This window comes from Dysidea avara, chromosome 10, assembly GCF_963678975.1.
Source record: "Dysidea avara chromosome 10, odDysAvar1.4, whole genome shotgun sequence".
In the NCBI taxonomy this organism is placed as follows: Eukaryota; Metazoa; Porifera; class Demospongiae; order Dictyoceratida; family Dysideidae; genus Dysidea; species Dysidea avara.
The window spans coordinates 19521591-19545370 of record NC_089281.1 but is presented as its reverse complement, the minus strand read 5'-3'; the positions used below and the strand labels follow the sequence as shown (position 1 = coordinate 19545370).

Sequence of the window (23780 nt, the reverse complement as noted above, 5' to 3'; positions counted from 1 at the left end):
GTATTCTTTCAAGGTTTAAAATGTCTTTCATTAAGTGAGGACGCCAAACTTGCGTACAGTAGAGTAACTGTGATCTTACCAATGATACATACAGTTTAACCAATGTAGAAGGTGAATGAGTGGGGGAAAAAACTTGTAATGTAGGCCATTTTAGCTGATCCAATATTAGACTGAATCTGCCATAGTCATTCAACACCCAGCGACTGCGTGCTGCTTTTCATTGTACTTTCTCTAACTCTGAAATATCTCCAACATGGTAGGGATCCCATGCAGACAGCAAATGCATACTCTAGTTGTGGTCTCACCATTGTTAGGTAAGTTGATTCTTTAACTTGCCTGGAACATTTGTTTAGATTGCGTTTTAAGAAATTAAGTGTTCTAGATGCTTTATTGACAACATTTGATATGTGAGGTGACCAAGACAGTGATTTATACAATATCAACATAAGAAAACTCTTTCATATAATTCCTTTCATGCATGCAGTCTCGTAAATATTTAGCGACGTTAAATTAATTATTCATCCGTTTAACAACAACAACTTGTGTATAATAAACAATATAAAACCATAATCATATTCTGGTGGTAGAAGAGAACAACGAATCAATGTATACTTACAGTGTCTATAAGCAAGGACTAAAATTGTAGCTAGTTATGCAATATCACCTGATATGCAAGCCAATTATACATCCTAGAGGTGCTCTAATCGGGGTGTGTGACACTTAACTATATTACAGCTGTGAAATACATGCAATGTACATCGCAGTGTACAGATATGTGAAATTGATTGAACTTGACAAACGCACTGTTTCATACTTCACAGTGATATTCTGTCTGGGAATACTAATTACGTAATACTAAATTACGTCTTACCGTGGTGAACAGACGCATATAAGAGCTATCGTCTCATTGTGCATGATCATTCAACGTAGAGACGCTTGTGGGCCACAAGATCTGGAATTTTGGTGAGTTATGATATTGTATATATAGCTGTCAGCCTCAAAGAAGTAAATTAGTTAATGACTCGTGAGAAAAATTCTATAACTTATGCAGGAGGACTTCCATGAAGCGTAGAACTATAATATCATGTCTGTTTGTGCTTATACGTAGGTAATTGTTGATGGTGGTTTATGTATGTCTTTACTAGCTATCAGGTATAATTATTGCACTCAATAAACGATGGCAAATTACGTACGTATATACAAAAGTGCATTATAGCAAGAGTCCATGCATAATAAGAGACTTAGTATGGACTCTTGATTATAGCTATAGCTACATACTAACAAGAGTAGATAGTAAAAGACTCTTGATACTAAGTTATAAATAAAATAGAAACTGAACACTTAGCTAGCTAGCTAACATGTCTAAGTTATAAATAAAATAGAAACTGAACACTTAGCTAGCTAGCTAACATGTCATGTTAGCTAGCTAGCTAAGTGTTCAGTTTCTATTTTATTTATAACTTAGTATCAAGAGTCTTTTACTATCTACTCTTGTTAGTATGTAGCTATAGCTATAATCAAGAGTCCATACTAAGTCTCTTATTATGCATGGACTCTTGCTATAATGCACTTTTGTATATACGTACGTAATTTGCCATCGTTTATTTAACCGCAGCTTTGCATAATATATAATCTTTATACAGTTAATAGCAATGGAGAAAACTATGGTGAAGACTTTTCTACTGCTCGTTGCAAACGCAGTGGTGACTTTGGGTGAGTGTAGACTTAATAATTGTACTGAATAAATATAAAAATAGCTAGCTATATAGCTAGCCTATAAGGCCACTCCAATTGGTAATTATGTTTCTGGTCCACCGCCCGCATCCTTTTGGCAGAAAGTGAAATTTCAGAAATACATGGGGAATATGCCCGCATCAGATTTTTGAAAAGGCTGGATTTCAGAAACAAATATTGGGTTGTTACAAACATGCTAAACCTAACTGCTTACGTGTCACTATATGTCTTTTACCAGTGAAAACCTGCAAGAAATGGGAATAGTGCATAGTACAGATCGATATACTCTAATAAAACAGTCAGAAAATCACAAAAATACTCTAATTGAGCAGTCACATCATTGTTGCTTTGTTGCTGAATTCCGCCCGCCCGCACCTAAAACCAAACTTCAGATGACCAGAAACATAAAAACAAATTGGAGTGGCCTAAAGTCTAGCTATAAAACTTCTTGCGCGTGTTGAGCAGAACCCTGGCCATGCAACTATAAACACACACACATATAGCTAATTAGCATATGTAGACTCTAGGCAACATTATGTAGGGTTGGCAATGAAAAAATTCTATCTCTATAGTTTCTCCTCCAACTGTGGGTGATCAATCCTACCCAAATCTACATCAAAACCATGGGGTAATAATGCGGTAATTCCCCTTGCTGTGTCTGTAGCGCTCATTTTAATTTTTCGTGATTTTTCAGGTTTTGAATAAAAATGGGCAGCGTATATATATAGATTTAATGTACATACCTCCATAAGTGGAGTATAATTGTACATACCTGAATCACAATTATGATTGTGTGTGAATGTATATTTGTTGTCAGTTAATTACAAGTGTGTGCATGTGTGTGTGCAAGTTGGATTGAAAATTTTCCACTGAGTTTTAATTGATAACATCTCCTGACAAGGTATTCCAAAGTTTAATCGATGATGGAAAAAAATATTATGAATATTTGTATGTGTCCACTCTTGTGTACAGCTGCATGAGGTGACCAGGTGGACATGTTACTGGTACTAGTATAATTATTGTTATCAATGTCAACATCAACAATATTGTTAATTATTTTGTAAAACATTATCAGTTTTGCATTTGTTCTTCTGCTTTGCAAACTAGGCCATCCCAAAGATTCCATCATTTTAGTCACACTAGTGTATTATTATTATTATTTAATTTTGCTGTGAAAACTTCACAAACAGAAGAATATACACAGATATAATAATAATGTTAGCTATTGATTGCAAAATAATAGTTATGATTTGAATATGTCAGTGCTTTCCACTTCAAAAATGTAGCAAGGTAGTATGTTCCATTGCCTTGATGTTGATGGTATAAAGGAGTATTTGTAGGTGTCAGTGTTACAAAATGGTTCAATGAGTCTGAACATATGGCATGATCTGGTCTGTAGCTGGTACTGTGATGTCTGTAGATGAAACTCAGGTATGTATTCAGGTGGTAAATAGACATTTTGTTTAAGAATGTTGTATAGCGTATCTGTCTTTCTTATTTAAAACAAATCTTGCTGATCATCTTTGTACCATCTCTATAGTCTGTCAATGTCTGTCTGGTAATGTGGTACCACTCATGCTTGCTCTAAAACTGGTTGTAAATAAGTTTGATAGCATGATGAGTTTACAGCAATTGGACAGTTTGTTAAGTTTTGTCATAAAAAACCAAGCACAGAATCTTCCTTCTTGACAACATTGTTGATGTGTTCATGCCAATTCAGTTTTTGGTCTATGGTGACTCCAAGGTATTTAGTGTGTTCAACTTGTTGGATATTAGTATAGTCTATGTGATATGTAGGGTTAGGTAAGTTAGACTTGTTTGATATTCTGAAACACTCGCATTTAAAATTCATTTGCCATTTCTTTGAGACAATGAATTTAGATCTTGTAAAATAGTAATGTCTTCCTCTGAATTAATATTCCTGTATAATAAAGCATCATCAGCATATAACTTGATCTTAGATTTAATTACTGTTGGGATATCATTAATGTGACACAAAAAGGGTAGTGGTCCCAGGACAGAACCCTGTGCATGGACTCCTGATATTACTGATTGTGGTTGACTGGTTTCTCCATTTAGTAGCTACAACATGCTGGTTAAAAAGGCATTCGGCCGGGATCCAATTTAACAATTGGCCACGTATACCATAATATGAGGACAGTTTATAAGATAACTCACTGTGAGGAACGGCCAGTGCCGAAAACCTCGGCGAAGCTGTTTAGAGCGCTCCAATGTTTTCACTGATGAATGGTGCATTACATGGTGGCCACTATGCTATATAAAACGGAGTACATTTTTTATAGCATCAGTATAGTGACCAGCACCATGTAATGCACGAGGGGGGTAATGCACCATTCATGGAAACATTGAAGCGCTCTAAATAGCTTCGTTGAGGCTTTCGACACCGGCCGTTCCTCACAATAAGTTATATATAGACCTAGTGCGTATTCTTGGTGCACATGAAACTCTTGGTGAAGCAGATGCTGCGAGTTTCTAAATCATAGCCTATAGGCGTGAGACTCAGTGCTGGGTATCAGTTTACGTTGTACGTAAACACCGGCTGTAAATCTGAGTCCACTTAATAAAGCCCAAAAAGGTGCCTGGGCGTTAGTAAACCAACCTTGGACTTCGCCGTTAAATGAGTTTCAGTTGTTGTTTTTTCATTGCAGACCCGTCAAGCGTCGTTTTATCGAAAATTGAAGTACAACGAATCACCTTCAGCTAAACAAATTAATGTATTTTATAGAACACCTCACCCATTAATCCAATAGCTAATCTAAAATAGCCGGCAATGGACAATATTCAAACTGTAAGGAGTGGTACACAAACTAATGATAGGCTCTTTTATTCTTCATTTTTGTATTGTAAAAGCTACTCTCTTTTTTTTGCCTTGCCATGCCCACGGTGTGATTCTGTTGTGGTGATTCACTTTGTGGTCGCATGTTGCCCGAGGCCTCACATGCAATTTAGCTTATGTACATTTAATTTGTTCATCATTATAATGATGGTTTCTCTCTCTAGATGCTCCTGCCCATTTTTATGAAAGATGATGAGCCGAAATCCGTCAAAATTTACGACACGGCTACATCCCAAACGGAAGGCATTGGATGTTGCTGTAAACGGCTTCTGCATGGGGTGGTCGTTCGGAGAGATGTTTCATTGATGTCCGTGTTTTTAACCCTTTTGCTCCTTCTAATAGTTCCTCCTCTCTGTCGTCCACCTTTAGGAAGCATGAAAAGATTAAGCATCGTGCTTATGGTCAGCGTGTTCGAGAAGTGGAGCATGCCACTTTCACTCCAATTGTTTTGGCTGCCACTGCATGGCGGTTTAGCCAATGAGGCTACTGCTTTTTATAAGCGACTTGCTTCTCTTCTGGCCAAAAAGTGGGGAGATGATTATTCTGTGGTTCTGGGTTGGCTGCGTTGTTGCCTGAGCTTTTCGTTGTTGCGCTCGGCAATTCAGTGTATTCGTGGGGCACGGTCTTCCATTGGTGTTTACACCAGGACTCCACAGTCAGTGGACTTAGTGACTGTGGAATCCCATTTGTCTGCTTAATTTTGTTCAGTTGTCCAGCACTTGCAATCTGTGCTGGGGGTGGTAGGAAAGGGCAGTCCATCAAGCCCGGGTTAAAATAAAAACGGAAGGCATTTGGTACGTCGCTATACCGAACCCACCGTATAAAACTCTCGTTTAAACTAGACCATTGGTAGACCCCATCCCCTGAGTTACAAGTTAATCCAAATAGGGTCAATTTTTTCATTGCCAACCCTACATTATGCGCGAGATATAGACGTTTATTAAGACGTGGAAATGGAAGCACTGTTAATGCATTCACATTTTATTATGCACGAGCCCAGGGGCGGAGGAAGTAGTTGATATGAGGGGGGGGCTGGGCCGACCCAGACTTATGAAAGTGAGGTACTACATTGTCTCTGGTTTGGTAAGGCTGGTGAGACCCCTGGTGAGACCAAAAATATATAAAGGCTCTAATACTGCGACTGCTTTATTAGAGTGAATGCTCTATTAGAGTATCTCGATCTTTATCACGGTTTTCAGCGGTCGGGTCTATTCTACGGAACGGAACGGAACGGAATGATGGACTAAACTACGGAACGGAATGCTTTCTCAAATTGAAGCTTGCAGCTTACCATTGCTGTACAAGTTATCGGTGGCACCATAGGCACTTCCAGCAGGTAATCAAACGCACCCCAAGAAAGATAAAACGAATTTAAGGATCGATTGTGGGTTCTTGTTGGTTGTCATCAGTAACGTGGGAATCGCTGACTCAATGTGTTCATCTTCGGATGTATCAAGTAGGGAACTTAATGCATGACTTTTTTACTAGTATGTGAGTTGTTTTTGCTTACTTTGACTTTAAAATGTACATGTCTGGGGCCCAGCCTTTCTAATCAGCATAAATCAGTATGTAGCTACACTGCAAAGGAAACAAGTATGGTGACAAGCTGAATCAACTCAGTCTAAGCAGAATCTAAAGAAACTTTGTGCAGTGTGTGAGGAGCAAACAATCAGATACCTCGAGGAGGCTACATTGTGTGAACATTAATGATTCATTAACAGAGTAGTGGACTATTGCCAGATATCTCAGCCCGAGTAGTGAGTTGAATCCAGGATGGAGTCTATTTTACAGAATGGAATGCTTTCTGAATCAAAACTTGCAGCTTGGCTAGCCACTGTCATCGCTGAAATTGCATTTTATCAGTGGAGCCTCCAGAAAAATTGAATAGGATAATAATAAAATATTAATAGCTGTCTCATGCAGTGATTGTTCTACTACCTGATATATCAAGCAGGTCTCTTCAATTCATTTATTGCATGACCAAGGCAAGTTTTGTTACTACAATACAGTAGCTGATTGGATGTCAGTTGTTTCTGCTGATCTTTACAAGATAAATAGTTTAGAAGACCACTCAATTTCTTCAGTTTCAGAGCATAATATCCACAGAGAAATTAACTAGAAAGTTACTGGTGACAGGAAAAGGCTAGGTGATCATGACTTTATTCAGTCTAATAAACAGAATATGTGGTTGATTGAGTGAGGTATCACTTTCAAAATGTTCAGACGACCAGTGATGGAGATGCATGGATTCATCGAATTTTTGTTGCGGTTGGAGACACCAAAAGCAAACTGACTATGTTTTATTAATATTCATTCACTTTCTTTATATTTTCTCAAGTTTGAGCCTGTATACAAATAATAAAATTTTTCGTAGTCAATAGAATAAGATGGGAGAGAAAATTTATCTTTGTTTACCTATACTGTACAACTTCAAAGGAAAATGAAGAAAACATACAGACAAATCAATAAAATTAGTACAACTACAATAAGGTGAATTACAGATTTAAATACTTAGAGCCTTTAGTTAATTATTGTTCCAAAGCAAAATTGTAGATGGAAAAAAAGACTGGTGAGATCTTGGTTAATTAACGACAGTGGATGGAGATTAAAAGGGTGGTAACTTCTTGAATATGTTGCAAAGTGGAGGTACAAATCAAAATGGGATATCAATTTCATTATGAAAACTTTGTATACATGAATAATCTAGCATTACTGTATTCATTTGTTCTCCACTTAAATATGCTACTAGTGTCGGTACATTGGCAGTCTACCTTGAAATCTCAACTCTAGAGTAGATCCAACACAGAGCAGCCCGCACTGTAACAAATACATGTGATCCCACTGTAATTTCATGGACCAGCTGGACTGGGAATCGCTTGAAAACAGATAACAGATTTAACCTGTTTTGTTTGAATTGAAGCATGTGAAATGTTACACTTAAGAAATTCTAGAATTCTTAGGTGGTATGTAATTAATGTGAGTGTTCCATTTCAGGTCTGACTAGATATATTGAAATTACACACACATCTTGGTCCAAATCACGTTTGCCTGGTGGCTATGGGCATGGTTTCACATGTATAGAAGGCTTATAATTAAGATTTGGTTGATCTTGGAGTTTTGGCATTTAGCCTGATTCAAGGCTAGCAGTCATGCAGACACATCCTTGAATTTGTGCAACAGAAAAAATCAGCTCACTATTGAACACAGCATTAGTCCACTGCACTGCCTGTTAATAATTCCATGCATACACTTCAGTGATGTTTGCAGAATATAGCCTCTTTGCGGTCTGCCAAAATATTTGTTCCTCACATACTGCACAGAATTCTTCAAGTTTTAATTCAGCTGGCTCTTTCCTGTTACTAGTGTCTTCCTGCTTGCTTTGTACACTGATTTATGACTTGAAAAGCTGGCCCAGACTGTTTTTTAAAGTCAAAATAAGCAAAACAGCTCACATAAAGCGCCCTTCTTGATATATCCGTAGATGAAGCATGGATGAACATCACTAATACAGCTCATCCCACAATTAATACTTCGTTACTAATGACAACGAACAAGAACCCACAATCGATCCTTTAATTCTTTTTATCTTATGTTTAATCACCCACTGGAGGTGCCACTGATAACTTGTAAGGGCAGTTTCAGCAATGGTAAGTTGCAAGCTTCAATTTGAGAAAGCGTTCCGTTCCGTGGTTTAGTCCATCATTCCGTTCCGTTCCGTTCCGTTCCGTAGAATAGACCCCACCGTTTTCAGCCCCACTCCAAGAAGGATAATTTAGACGTGATATCATTCTGAGGGGGGGCTAAGCCCCCTAGCTCCCCCTCCCCTTTCCGCTGTCTATGCACGAGCCTCAAATGAGGGCGCAGTGTGTGCATGTATATAAAGTATAATCTAAATAGAGCATTTAATTATTCTAATAGGACAGTCACATTTTATGTCTTAATTAAGTAGCTACTCAGTTTGCCTGCATGCCTAATAGCAGTCTAAATCTTAAAATCCTTAAAATTTTCTGTTGTGACTCTACTGTATAAAGTTCGTAGTTGAACTCACCCCTCCCCCCAACACATACATACACACACCCATAGCAGAATAAAGAAGTCGCTACATAGAGCAAGAGTTCATAATAAAGGAGGACAGTATACGTATCTTATATCACTGTAAATTCAAATGGGTACAAATGACCCAAATTTTTGGGTTGTTTTACCTGCAATTCAAATGACCGATTTTTTGGTAGTAATGACCCAAGGGATGTACTTGGTTATTTTAACTTTGTAAGATACAGTTATATTACCCAGATGCCCTAAAGTCTCTTCAACCTCTAGCCAAGTGTTTGAAATAACCTTGCCATCATGGTTATTTTAACCATCTGCGGTAAAATTAACTCTTGTCACAAAATATTTGTTTATTTGTTTACATTAATTAACAAGTCAGTCATCCTTAGTAATAACATACATACATAAATCTATCTGTGACACATATTCGCAATAATTGTTACATACTGCATCTTAATACTTTAAACATACCTGATCTTATAGAATTTTTAAATTGTATATAAAACCTTGCTATGTTCTCCATGTTCACTTTTGATTGTGGGATGTAACACAAATGTTATAATGGCTAGTGTACTGTAAATTTAACCATGTAGCTGGTCATCTGATTTGTGCCATAGTAGACTTGACCATACACACTGAAATTACCCAAATATGTTATTTCAACATACTAAGTGAACAGTTATATTGACCTACCCTAGTTATTTTGACCGATTTAGTCCAAATGCCTACCCTAGTTATAACCACTTTTAGATGGTCATATTAACAAAAGAATTTGTAGGTTAAATTTACCCATGGAGGTTGAATTGATCCATTTGAATTTACTGTGTACATCTGCTTATATAGCACAAAGATGTGGTGTATATGTGCATGGTGGAGCCGGCCTATAAGTGTGTGTGTGTGTGTGCGTGCATGTGTGTGTGTGTGTGTGCGTGCGTGTGCGTGTGTGTGTGTGTGTGTGTATGTAGTGTGTGTGTGTAGTGTGTGTGTGTGTGTGTGTGTGTATGTAGTGTGTGTGTGTAGTGTGTGTGTGATTGTGTGCACCCACGCATATGCGCACCACAGCATTATAATGTGGTATGTATATATACTAGAGGCTAGAGCTTAACTTCATGATGTCACTCTTGATATGAGAAGTTTAATTTGTACATTATCACAGTTAATATTTGCTTGTCTGCTTAAGGAAATATTGTTTCTAATTCTAGTACAATGAAGAGTAAATTTATTATTCACTCTTAGTACAACTAATTTACCACAGTACACATGATGCATATCTGGTTCACTTATTTGTGCGAATAGTTATTACCCCACAAAAACTGTGAAAAAATGGTGCAGCCTTGAAAACCCTGCATGGTGTGGAATCAAAGGTGGAGGCCAAGAAATGGCTGCAATGATGCTAATGCTAGCAAAATTAATGTTTCACAGCTTGGCTGATTTCACTTCTTTTTGTAATTTACTAGGCCCCAAAACTAGTCTGTGCATGTGGTTGACTTTGGAGTTTGTTTTTACTCACATTTCTTATTTTCTGTACAGATTCAATGATGATTATTGAAGACAGACTTATAAATGATAAATATCTTGTATTGCATGATTCACTTCAATATTTGGTAATATTGTTGTAATACTCTAATAGAGCACACATAGAATGTTCTAGAACAATCTAGTACTTCTATTGGTAGATCTATGGACTTACAATGCTTGTTTATAAGCAAATTTAAACTAGAATCTTCATTTAGCCATAAAGCAAAGTAATTAAGTAGTATCAAAACCGGTTTGTTTTAAAACACAATGGTCACATTTAGCTATATGTAATCTCTTTAGCAGTCATATAACTTGAAACTCACAGAAGTAAGGAAACTACTGACAATGGGAACATGCATGGCATCCTTCTTTACTTACCTTTTATACTATTAAAACCTCCCACTTTTTACCACATTATTTATATGAAGATCCATCAAAGAGGAATGTCTAATCATATAGCAATCCACATATAGGGTATATAATCCCATAATAAACTTGAAATAGAATATATAATACACAAGCCCAGACTGTACATACATCGGGGAACATACCATATATACTAGTTATCATTTCCAACTTAATTCCATGCAGCACGATTTGGACCACCACATGTAACTTTAAACTGTGCCTCCAACTATGTGACATCAGACAAAGGTGTTGTTAATGCCACATGGAGACCATCACCAGATATGACACCTGAAGACATTCGTGGGAGTATTCAAAACTGTGGTGCAAAAATTAACTGTGACAATGGGTACACAAAGGTATGTTAACTGTTTGTACAAAGGTGTGTATACACATAAACTATATTTTTAATAGACAAATGGATGCCCATTTCATGAGCGTACAGGTGTAAATGGAGGATGGGAGTGGGAGTTAATGTTCCTTAATGAAATAACAACATGCATTGTGGAAGTCTATTTTGTTGATTTTGATGATCCGTCTTCAAAAATGTTGACTAATTCAGAAAATTGTTCAATTTCAGGTGAACATGTAGTCTTGCATGGCCAGACTGCTTTTTTTCTTTGTCATTGGGTAGGGCGGAGGAAAATGGTCCAGTGTATATATACGCACACTTGTTCTGACAACCCTGGTTGTTGTAAATATGATCCATCACTGGTCTGTAGTAGCTAGGAGCTAGAACAGTCAAATCAGACCAGACTTTTTTACTCCCTATCCAATGACAAAGAGAGAAAAAAGTGGTCTGGCCATGCATGTGAGACTAGTAAACATACTTGTCTTGCATTCCCATTTTCTACACATGTAAGAACAATATTGTTTCACGTATTTATTATTTCATGGTATATTAAAATGATGGTACTTTTTGTGACTTTAACATGAATTTCTGATTATCTCTCTTGGAGATACTATAGTGTCTATTATGATTAGCGTAGTACTGAGTGCCATTAATATAGTTATACAATATCACTGGTTAACAGGCTCTATATGTAATCTTACATAAGTGTGATCTGTTTTATAACCAAAAATTCCTTTTGTAGCTCCAACTCCTGTTTACAATTTGAGCAAATCATCAGATAAACCATCCTTGAGTGACAGTTATAAAATACAGTGTACAGCTTATACTGATGAAATGATTAATCCTAACAATGTTACTGTTAGTTGGACAGGACCTAATGGTACTATTACAAATGATAACAGATTAACAATCACTCCAACTATTTCCAATGGTACCAGTCACAATAGTACTTTACATTTCTTATACCTCAGTGAAAATGATAAAGGTGAATACAGTTGTAATTTAGTGATGTTCGGAATTGAATTAAGTGGATCAAACTCGATTGAGTTAAGTGGTAAGTCAATGCAATTGTGATCTAGTTATTGTACTATAATATCTACAGATTTACTTAAAGTTTTCATTAGAGTGCACTACAATGCCTATAGGTGTAGCTGAAAAGCTGTCTGTCTGCATGACCATCTAACATTTCCACTACTTTGGCACCCAATGATTTTCTCATCAACCATTATACAGGTACCCGTAGCACTAAAAATGTTTAGTTCCAAACAAAGCACTCATCATACGAAACTAAAATTGCTTTTTAAGTGTATAAAGGTTGTCATTTATTATCTACAGTTGTTAAATGTAAGCATGTGAACAAAATTCAGTCCAGCTTTTGTTGTTAACCACAAGCATTAACACTTATTGACCCATGTGTTTATAGCCCATTTCTAATAGACAAGCTGTGCAAATTATGTTGTGTGGTGAATAAGGTAAGTGACTGATTAGTACACAAGTGTTTAATTCACATTTGTGGCATAGTTATAATCTTCACTATACACGTATCTATATTCTTCCCTGTCTGCAGCTGTGTACTTTTTCATGCAACATTTCTCCTCTCACCATTTCAAACAACGTTTTTTTACACCACACAATATAGAGGTATAAAATAGCAGTATAGATATTACCCTTAAATATGTGTTGGGTATAGCTATATTTGTAATGTGAATAGCAAGTGATTTAAACAATTTCAAGTTACAATGTGTTCACAAGTCTGTAATGTAGTGCAGATACTAGTGCTGATTTGATATAAAGAGGGGGATTTCAAAATTTTGCATATACTTGTAGACTATTAGAGTTCCTGGCAGCGGCGGAGGAAGTAGTTGATATGAGGGGGGGCAGGGCTGACCCAGACTTATTTCTATACTTTGGTAAGGTGAGACCAAAAAAAAAAAAAAAAAAAAAAAGGTCACAACCAACTGACAAGAGCTTTCCACCTCACCAGCTACCATTTCTAGCTGATAAACTACATAAAAATCCTTACATAGCTCGCTACACACTGACTACTTTATTGGAGTGACTGCTCTATTAGAGTATCTCGATCTTTATCACGGTTTTCAGCCCCACTCCAAGAAAGATAATTTCGGTGCGATATCATTCTGAGGGGGGGATAAGCACCCCCTCAGCAGACCGAGAGGGGGCTTTAGCCCCCTAGCCCCCCCCCTTTCCGCCGCCTATGGTTCCTGGTATTTAAATTTACCAAATAAGCTGATATACTTAAAAGAATGCACATATTGTACATTTTGCACTGATAGAGAAAAACTTGTTCATAAAAATGATTATGCGTCTATGTTTCTATCATCACTTTAGGTATAATATTGCCCACCACTTCTGCAAGCTTAAAGCCAACCAGTACTCCAACAATACTCACCAGTACTCAAACAATACCCACCAGTACTCCAACAATACTCATCAGTATTCAAACAATGCCCACCAGTACTCCAACAATGTCCACCACACCTTCTGAGTCAAGCTCTTCTACACCAGGTATTGTAAGCAATTGAGTTATGAACATTATTATGTGCTTTACAGGCACTGCACTTATTATTTCAGCTATTATAGCAGGAATCATAATATCCTTGATCATTGGATTTGTTGGAGTCATTGTTATAAGGTATAGCTACACTGCATGCAATATGGGTTTAAATTATTCAGCTAATTTATTTAAAAGTAAAAGTCAATGATATTATGATAATGGACTGCTTATTAAGTGAACTTTTATCTGTTTCAGAAAGCTGAAAAGTCATGTGTCAACTGATAGAAGGAATATCAATAGATTCTTAACCAGAGTATGCGAGTAACAACATAACACTACAAATAATACATCATGCACCAACTCTTCAGTGTATTATGCTAATGCATGGGAGGGATTAGCGACTATACTCTGTATATTATTTGCTGTGTTGAGGAAATGATACAGATACACTCACTGATCCATTGTTTACACACGTCAATGCTTGTTAGAGAGGGAAATATCAATGTATCTATGTAGTAATGTTAAGTTGACTATCAGAATTACCACTTCATTAGATTAAGCTTACAATGTCTTGTAATAGTTGGGCAGTTTGGAGTTTGAACATCTATTTAATTGGTTTTGTCAGTTGAAAATCCAATAATGTACAATTGGCAATGGCATATATGCACACAGAGAGTTGCAGCCAAAAGCGAGTAATCTTTTTAAGAGGCTAACAAAGCTTTTGTGATAAAGAAAAATACATCATTTAGTTTTTCCCTACAGAAAGTTTTGGCAGGCAATCCAATACTGGAATAATTTTACCATTAAGCACAAGGCAGCTGTGAGAAATTGCTCAATAAAGATTTACGCTGTTAGCTATTGAGAACTACAAATCTTTACATTCTATATACTGCATGTGTTTACTTTTTAGTTATGGTTATTGTTTGTTAAAGGTTCCATCAGAAATTGATGATACTGGTAGTTATCTAGCAATCGGCAGAGACACAGCAAGTACATGTGAAAATTTTGGTGATGTAAAAAATTGGATTGAAAACTCACAAATGCCATCAATCAATGAAGAATGCACTTCAATTGTATCAGATGACTTAACAGATGCAATGATGCTGAATTATATATTAAATCAAGCTAACAGGGGGTTACTAGATTCAGGGAGAGGAGAATCCTTGCCATATTTGGCAGAATCACCTGAGAGTACTAAAATTGACTTGTCATATTATTTTGATGACACAGATCAACCACAAAATGCTGAAGAAATGTCTGCTGGTAACATTGAGAATAATCAGATACTACCACAAGCCCATCATAACAATGCTAGCAGAGAAACTATTTCTCAAATAGCTACATGTGGTAGTGTATCTCATCCTTTACATGACCATGAACCAGTTCAAACTTTTGTGAACACTGAAACTCCATCAGGTGCTGCAAAAGCTTCCACATCCGATGACTTTGATTCAGTATTGAAACAAGATTTTCTAACCACTCCCCAGATGGATTCCAATTCTTCCAATCTGATTAAACTTTCCAAAGCTGCTGAAACAGGCTGTACTTTGCCATGTGCATCAAATGTTTTGAATGCAAATCTTCAGAATTTTATGCATCAAAAGAACAGTAAGCATACCAAGGGTGACAGCAATATTATCATTGCTCCATTAGAGGTTGTGAACAATGATTACAATGCATCACAAAACTTAATAATGAAATTTCATGACAATATTCAGAAAGTCGCACAGATTTCTACTAAAAGTAGTTTTGTAGCTGAGCCAACAATCATGCCTGGAGCATATGTTTATTATGATGTGGAATCCGACAAAAAAGTTTCAACTCCAGAATCCCACTCCCCCACCTTACTACATCAAGTTTTCACAGAAACTAAAAATGAAGATGTTTCATGTGTAAAAACTGGGACATATGTTGACAGTGATGCAGCTTTGCAGCAAGATGTTGTATCCACCTGTGAAGTTGACAAGTTGTCATTAGATCTACACTTTTGCAGTAGCTTTCAAGAACATGTATCAGCAGCAGCAAGCAGCAACATCATACATGAAATGACTACTTCAGTTTGGGCATGTATTGATACTGGTATAGAGCACATTGCAACTTCTACAACCTGTAACTTTCCATTGCCTGACAACAAATCCTGATGCCGTTGTATAACCTTCTTTGATACATAAAACACAATGACAAACACAATAATGGTTACAAATGAGCACTGTGTATTCATGATTAATTTTGACAAATAATCTATTATTTTGTATTTTCTTCAAGATGGCATGAATACTACATAACATAGTGATTATACCTAATGCATTTATACATTTATTGTATGATACCACAAAGCCCTAGCAAATTAAAATATCTGTATGGGTGGATGCATGTCTTCCAAGAAACTTAAAATTGAATATTAGAGTATTTTTATTATTATACTGGGCAGACAGCTCCAGCTGGTTGTGCCCTGGGGACAAGATAAATAAATACAATAAAGTAGCATTAAATTTTTCATGGTTATGAAAATTTTTAAAATCAAGTTTTCTGAAATTAAATCAGGGGCACTTTTGCTGGTTGTGCATGCCATTTTGAAACTACACTGGCTTAGAAATTTTTACAATTTCTGAGATTGAATTTAAGTACATTGTTTGAGAGTGAAACATTTCTATTTAGAATATTATGATAGAGACCAGTGAAACAACAACACAGCTGAGACCAGTCAACTATTGTACACGTAATGATAGTTTCACTACAACTTCTGGTAAGTCTTGTACCATTGTATAAGAGTTGATATTGTTATTATGATATATAGAGACTAGCGCAACAACAACACGGCTGAGGCTAGTCAACTATTATACATAAAACTTATTTAGAATAAGAAAGTAAACTTGGGCTCTCAGATCATGTCAGTATTGAATAGCCAACACCATAAATATGTAGGAATATTTGTCAGTAATTGTATATTATGTACCCAAAGCGATTTTTAAAATTAATGATCTGATACTGAATCTAAGCTAGAGCATTTTAAGATTGTGTTTGAAATTTTTAACCTAGGAAACTTTTCATAATAAACTGTGGCACTCTGAGATTGAATTGGAGAGCATTTTTGATAAGTTTTGCATGCCATTAAAAATACAAGCTTAACCTAAGTATTGTGTAGTAGTCACTCACAATTTTAGTGGGTGAGTCTTAGGCCTGAGCCTAATATGCTCAAAATTTTACCTATTATTCTTTCCAGAATTTCCCAAAAAATTCTCCTATTATTCTTTTTTTATTCTTCTATCTAGCCTATTATTCCATAATAATGCCCAATTAGTTTCTGTAGCAATAGTCGCTTAGTTCCCAAGATGCTGTATAGTATTGCAAGAATTAATTAATTAATATCTAGCCATAAATGAAGCATTTCACCTTACGCATAATGGCTGTAGCCATTACAACAGACTTTAAATGGTTATCGGGAGTAATAACAACAATATAGCTAAGTGTCTTAAAGCTGTAGCTATAACTTATGCTAAGTTTAGTAGATAATGATATCAACATGTTTGTAGACACGCTGGTATAAGATGTAAAAGTTTCAGATAATCATGCAGTTACGTCCCTGATGCTGTCTGCAGATTGTTAACATGAAACGATTTGACTGCTCTATTAGAGTGTTTGAGCGTTCTATTAGAGTATATCGATCTTTTAGAGGCTTTTCAGCCTCTTTCAGCCAGCACTTGTATAATAATGCCAGCTACCTATCATTCTTCGTAGCTAGGCTCTTTCTTCTAGTTAATCAAGAAGAGACACGCCCCTTAATTCCACCGATTATTCCCGTGGACGTCCTATAATTCTAAAATTATGCCTGTAACCATCCTATTATTCCGGAATTATTCTCACCAAATTGGTGACCTATTAGGCCACTCCAATTTGTTTTTATGTTTCTGGTCATCTGAAGTTTGGTTTTAGGTGCGGGCGGGCGGAATTCAGCAACAAAGCAACAATGATGTGACTGCTCAATTAGAGTATTTTTGTGATTTTCTGACTGTTTTATTAGAGTATATCGATCTGTACTATGCACTATTCCCATTTCTTGCAGGTTTTCACTGGTAAAAGACATATAGTGACACGTAAGCAGTTAGGTTTAGCATGTTTGTAACAACCCAATATTTGTTTCTGAAATCCAGCCTTTTCAAAAATCTGATGCGGGCATATTCCCCATGTATTTCTGAAATTTCACTTTCTGCCAAAAGGATGCGGGCGGTGGACCAGAAACATAATTACCAATTGGAGTGGCCTTATACTCAAAATTATGTCGGCATATTAGGCGCAGGCCTAGTGAGACTGAGTCTGATATTTTAGGGGGGAAGTCAGGGCCGCCCACAGGGGGGGGGGGGGGGGGGGGGGGCAACTGGGCCCGGGCCCCAGCCTGAAAGGGGCCCCAGGAGGCCCCATGAAGGGCGCCCTGAATACCTGTTTAAAAGATCGATATACTCTAAGGCCAATGAAACTTGATTAGCAGTTTCGCGTCATTGCCCGCATGCTTTTGATACATCCGCATGGAATTTCATTATTGGTATTTCAGATCGAAATACTCTAATAGAACAGTCACTTTTACTCTAATAGAGCAATCAGCTATACTCTAATGGAAAAATCACTTGTTATAGATTAGTAACGTACTTTTAGCTATTTAATGCAAGAGTAATCAGTGTAGATCTCACTGTTTTTTTGGCAGAAATCTTCATGTTTGGATGTGTGCTGTGCTTTTGGAAAAATAATGAATAATGAATAATAACCGCCCGCCCGCATCAAATTTTCAAAAATCTGAGCGAGAAACTGGTAATCAAGTTTCATTGGCCTAATAGAGCAGTCAGATCTAAATACTTTAATAGAGCAGTCACAGTATTCTTCAGAGGAGCAGTGTAGCAAGCTTATAGATAAGGAAATATGGTTGGTGATGGGTAGTTATTGTCATTGCCAGCAGGTTGTGACCTTTTTTTTTTTTTTTTTTTTGGTCTTCACCTTACAACTTGGGTCAAGGGCCCCACTTTAACTCTTTGCCCTGGGCCCCTTAATTTCTCTGGGCGGCCCTGGGGGAAGTCCCCTTCCCCAACAGCCACAGAAAAACATTGCTAACTACATACCAGTGTGTCTACCATGCATGTGTGTATGGATTGTTAGTGTGTTGTGTAGTGCAGGTTAATTTAGACACATGATATGAATCATATCGGTTGTATTGCACTTATGTACCACCCCTCCCAGAGCTTGAATTGAGGGTGCATGGGGTGTTGTCACATTATCTACTAACCTCCGGCATCCAAGGGCTAGAAGTGACATATCATGAGACTGTTAGTTGTAGCCAAAATACTGCCTTTGGGCATAGGAATACGATATAATTTTTGCTTTGGGTTTGTAGCTAAGATGCTGAGCCAAATACCATATATACATACTTCATATGTGACCGGATCTGTGAAAAGAGGCCTTGTAACCTTTCCAATTGCATGTACTTGGCAATCCATAACGTGACTTGTGAGTATGGTACCAGCTTGGAATTTGGTCACTTTACACTTCTAACATAGTACTATTCCTGGATGTAATTTTAATAGGATCAAAACTTGGAAATTTGGAAATGGTATAAGACCACCTTTTCGAAGATCTGGTCACATATTTCAAACTGATGACTTAAAACTCAGATGGTTAAAATTATTACCCACAAGTGTTATCCCCTCCCCCCAATCTTCATGCTGAGAAATTAGTATACTGTCATGTTATTTTACTATCCGAGCACTAACCCTTCCTCCTCAGTCATCAGAAGTTTACTGTTGATAAGCCTTCAGCTTTACCTCAGGGTTTATCAACAGGATACTTCCTCTGACTTTGGACTCGAGGTGTATATCAGTGCAATATACACCTCGTAGCCATGTTTATATATTGTAATATTTGCATGTGCATAATATTGTTCTTAATTATTCCCATCTAGGTTTCTATTGCAGGTTGTACTTATTGACTGTGTAACTCTATTGCCTACTTTGCCCTAACACTAAACACATAACATTTAATATTAGCCAGTAAATGTACCTAACAATACACAACAATTAGCAAGTAACAATGACACAATGATAGCACATACATGAGGTTATGCATTTACAGCTATAGCTCACCAAAATTATCCTTACTAAAAGTAATATAAGCTGCACTTTTGCATAACACTTCTCTTCCAAAACCTCACAAAGTTCCTATATACAATTCATTAATTGTGGAGGTGGTTTGGTAAATGCATATACAAGGCCTCAACTACAATAAGAAGCAAGTTTTAACAATTTCTTTCTGTAGTGATTCATTGATTTATTAATTTAATCTCCGAGCAATAGGCTACAGCTGTTCTTCCTTGCCCAGAGCCAAACAGGTATAAAAATGCCCATGGGATATTACATGAAGGAAAGGGTTTTAGAGCAGGGTAAGTTCTGTTTCCCCAAAAATCAAACGAGGACAAACCTACATACAACAGGTGATCACCTCAAAAGGAGTAATACACATGATGACTGAAGATAGCTAGGTCTGGTGGAAGGGTGGTGTGTACAGCTAGGCAAATATACTAGACTATGTATGTATAAGCACATACATGTGTGTACATATGTAGAATGGAGTCCTGAATGGGTGGTGACGTTGCCATTGCCCCCCGAGTGCATCATGGCAACCAACAAGTTAATGAACATTTAAATAGCATATATTATTTTTTATGGCTAAAAATTACTTTGGTTATGAAAATAGACTCAGCAGTAACTTAGCTATATAGCATGCAGACTCCTAAGAACTTCTTAATTTACATGCATATATTAATGCATATAATAATTGCCTAGATAATTCCCTTCTCGTTGTTGCATGCATACTGGCTATTGCATATGATGATAGACTGGAATGTTGATATGCGAATAATTTGAGACTAGCTAAGCATAATGGAAGATTGTTATGCGATTAGCACTACAGAATCAGTTCAGAGTCAGTACAATGTTGAGAGTAGCATTTGTCAGTATCTAGTGTAACATTGTCATTGTGGTGATGTAGCTATATACAGTTAATATATTATTCGGTTGATGATAGTAGCACATATCAACAATGAAAGCTACTCTGTAGTGTGTTGCAGAAACCTCAATGAACTTATGAAAGTGTGCAAATTTAATTTAATTTTTTATTTTGATACTGCTGTGAATAAGAACTGAGAAAATAAATGTGTCTACACATGTATACTAGTGTATGCCACCATTATTGCTACATATGAATATACAGTATAATACAAAGTGTATGGGTCCATGCATAACTTCAGATTGTTATCAGTTGATATAGCTAATTAAGTGTTTGAGTTATGTATACTGAAAAGTTTCTGACTCCCTGTATTCACAGGCTTTTAGCCTTCTCACAGGTCTACTAGGATTTTCTAAAAACCCCTTGCTGGTGAGAAGTCAATGATTAAGTAGAGGTCGAATGCAGAGAAGATCACAGATCCCAGCTGTTGTGGCTCCTCTGGTGCATGCCTAGACTGCATGTTGCGGGGGATCAAGTCACCACTGGGTCTGGGATTTTTTTCTGCATTCTTCAACATTTCAGTTACATGTTTCAGACTCCCTGTATTCACAGGCTTTAGCCTTCTCCTGGGTCCATAGTGGGATAGCATTAAATAATATAAAACTAATTACTGTGATAAATCATGTGGCCAATAATCAACTATCAATTCATGTATCCACTTAGTTGCTAAGAGATTATTTATTGTACAGCAGTCACTATTGTATATACCACTAATTGGCACTCATAAAGTGATCAATGATATGAATTTGTGGCCTATATGTTCTGATTTGAATGACTAAACAATTCTTGATAGTTCCTTTTTTTCCTGTAATGTAGTTAGCTATTTGATAGCTTGGAGAATTAACAGTACCTGTTCCCATTTCTTCTTATAGTGTTTGACATGTAAACGTATACTTGCATAGCAACAGAAGGTTTTTAAAAAAAGATGGGAACTATACCCACCCAAAAATACATTATATTCACAATACAATGCATCATAATTACATCATACATATATCCATTATCATCATCATGATATTATATATTTTTGCCAGTAAGGTTTATTTCAATTTTTTGCCTATCTTCTGGTTCTTATTATTAAAAAGTGTTTACTGCAAGGCCTTAATGTAGACAGTCACAGTGCATGTGTTGACACCAGAACTTGATGTGTATTACAAGTTCTTGCTGTGTGTTTATAGCAACCATGCCAGCAGAAACGAGGGTTCCACTGCACCTATATGTATGCATACTAACTAACAATTTTTAGCCTTCGCAGCACTGAGCAATCAATCACCCCAGCCAGTAAAAGTTTAACCACTGGATTAAAAGAGAAAATACCATCATGATTATGATGAAAGTGTACAATAAACAAAGAGTATATGAATCCTCGGACAAACATGCAACCACATATCAGATCCACTTATCAGATCCATTATGAACATGGCAAGAAACACAATGTTAGCTATAGTTACATACAAAAAAGGTTAAAAATTGACACTCTGAGATTGAAACTGAGAGCATTTATAGGCCAATGAAACTTGATTAGCAGTTTCGCGTCATCGCCCGCATGCTTTTGATACACCCGCATGGAATTTCATTATTGGTATTTCAGATCGAAATACTCTAATAGAACGGTCACTTTTACTCTAATAGAGCAATCAGCTATACTCTAATGGAAAAATCACTTGTTATAGATTAGTAACGTACCTTAGCTATTTAATGCAAGAGTAATCAGTGTAGATTTCACTGTTTTTTGGCAGAAATCTTCATGTTTGGATGTGTGTTGTGCTTTTGGAAAAATAATGAATAATGAATAATAATCGCCCGCCCGCATCAAATTTTCAAAAATCTGAGCGAGAAACTGGTAATCAAGTTTCATTGGCCTTATAAATTTTGCACAGATTTTGCATGTCATAAAAAAAAGCTTAACCTTAGTATCAATCATAGTTTTAGTGGGTGAGTCTGAGATTTTAGGGGGGAGGGACCCCTCATCATCCCTATAAACACGCTAGGTACTAGTTTGTCTACCATGCCAAACTATGGTGAATTAAACTTTATTAAGTTTATTTGTATGGGTTGTTAGTATGTTGTATAGTGTGGGTTAATTTATATATTATATGGACCATAGTTGTATTGCATTTATATAGCTACACCCCTCCTCTTCCATCATTGGAAATTTACTTTTGATAAACCCCTTGGCTTCGTCTCAGGGTTTATCAACAGTATACTTCCTCTGACAATGGGATCGGGGTGTATATAAGTGCAATACACCTCATACCCATAGTTTATAATTATATTGCAGTATTTGTTCCGTTTTATAGTTTTCTATTGCACTGAGGTGTACTTATTGAGTGTGTATACACGTGTATGTCTCCTTTTGAGGTGGTCACCTGTGGGCTTCTAGTTTGAACTTACCCCGCCCAAACACCCTTTCCTTCCTAGCACGTAGCCAAGGAATTTTTGACTACTGAAAACTTGTCAAACCTTCTTCCCATTGTATTCAAGGCTTTGTATACATTTACCAAACCACCTCCACAATTAATGAATTGTATGTAGGAATTTTGTGAGGTTTTGAAAGAAGAACGTTATGAAAATGTGCAGCTTTGGAAGAAGATAAATGGTAAATGACATCATTAACCAGTACTACTATAAATAAGCATACATTATATACAGTAGCTGCAAGCCCAATATTTGGGTGCAATCTTAGGACATAGTCTACGTTCAAATCGATACAACTAAGTAGTACAGAGATATTAAAGGTTTGTGCTTTTCTGAAATCCAACAGTAACTCATGAATCCATCATAAACCTAGCATTGCATGCTTCATTAATGTCAAAATTCATAACCATACAAAGTTTATAAATGGATACCCCCACACTGTACTTATATAGAGATGCACTTCCTTCCAAGAACATGTACATTTACACAACAGATTACAAAGGCATCTAAGATCTGTAATTCTGCATCAATCATGCTTTGGGAATGTTAATTATTATTAGTTAACTATAGAAGTTCAATTTATAATTTACAGCATGACATTAGCTAAACACCTATAAAATATCAATTTCTACACAATTGTCTTGCTAACAGTGTGGTTAAACAGCTGCTCTTACAACGTACACAGAACGAATCATATCACAACACAGAATTTCTTAATTAGCTGTCCACTCAAGCTTCTATAACACATTAGTCTAATACATTACCAGAACATAATTTAGCCAGAGCACACACATTCCAGAATGCAGTGTATAGATGAGTGTGTGGCAATAAAATGAAGATATAGGATGATTCCTGTACACAGCTGTACATCCAAAGATCATGCA

At 36.6% G+C, this 23780-nt stretch overlaps 1 protein-coding gene across 1 annotated transcript; it reads left to right on the top strand.

The window, feature by feature from the left end:
• The first annotated feature begins 630 nt into the window (after window positions 1-630).
• LOC136269358 (putative uncharacterized protein DDB_G0277255) lies at window positions 631-15762 on the top strand. Its single transcript, XM_066064906.1, has 9 exons — window positions 631-963; window positions 1644-1713; window positions 10751-10923; window positions 10979-11144; window positions 11659-11970; window positions 13266-13442; window positions 13488-13569; window positions 13687-13744; window positions 14364-15762. Exons 2-9 carry the CDS (start codon window positions 1653-1655, stop codon window positions 15570-15572), a joined length of 2238 nt encoding a protein of 745 aa, XP_065920978.1. The 5' UTR covers window positions 631-963; window positions 1644-1652; the 3' UTR covers window positions 15573-15762.
• Window positions 15763-23780: the final 8018 nt, after the last annotated feature.

Bases quoted from the DNA above. Each gene is read 5' to 3' on its own strand.
- LOC136269358 (XM_066064906.1), top strand. From the start codon at position 1,653: ATGGAGAAAACTATGGTGAAGACTTTTCTACTGCTCGTTGCAAACGCA. The intron at 1,714-10,750 runs GTGAGTGTAGAC...AATTCCATGCAG, and splicing joins AAACGCAGTGGTGACTTTGG to CACGATTTGGACCACCACAT. The intron at 13,443-13,487 runs GTATTGTAAGCA...TGTGCTTTACAG, and splicing joins GTCAAGCTCTTCTACACCAG to GCACTGCACTTATTATTTCA.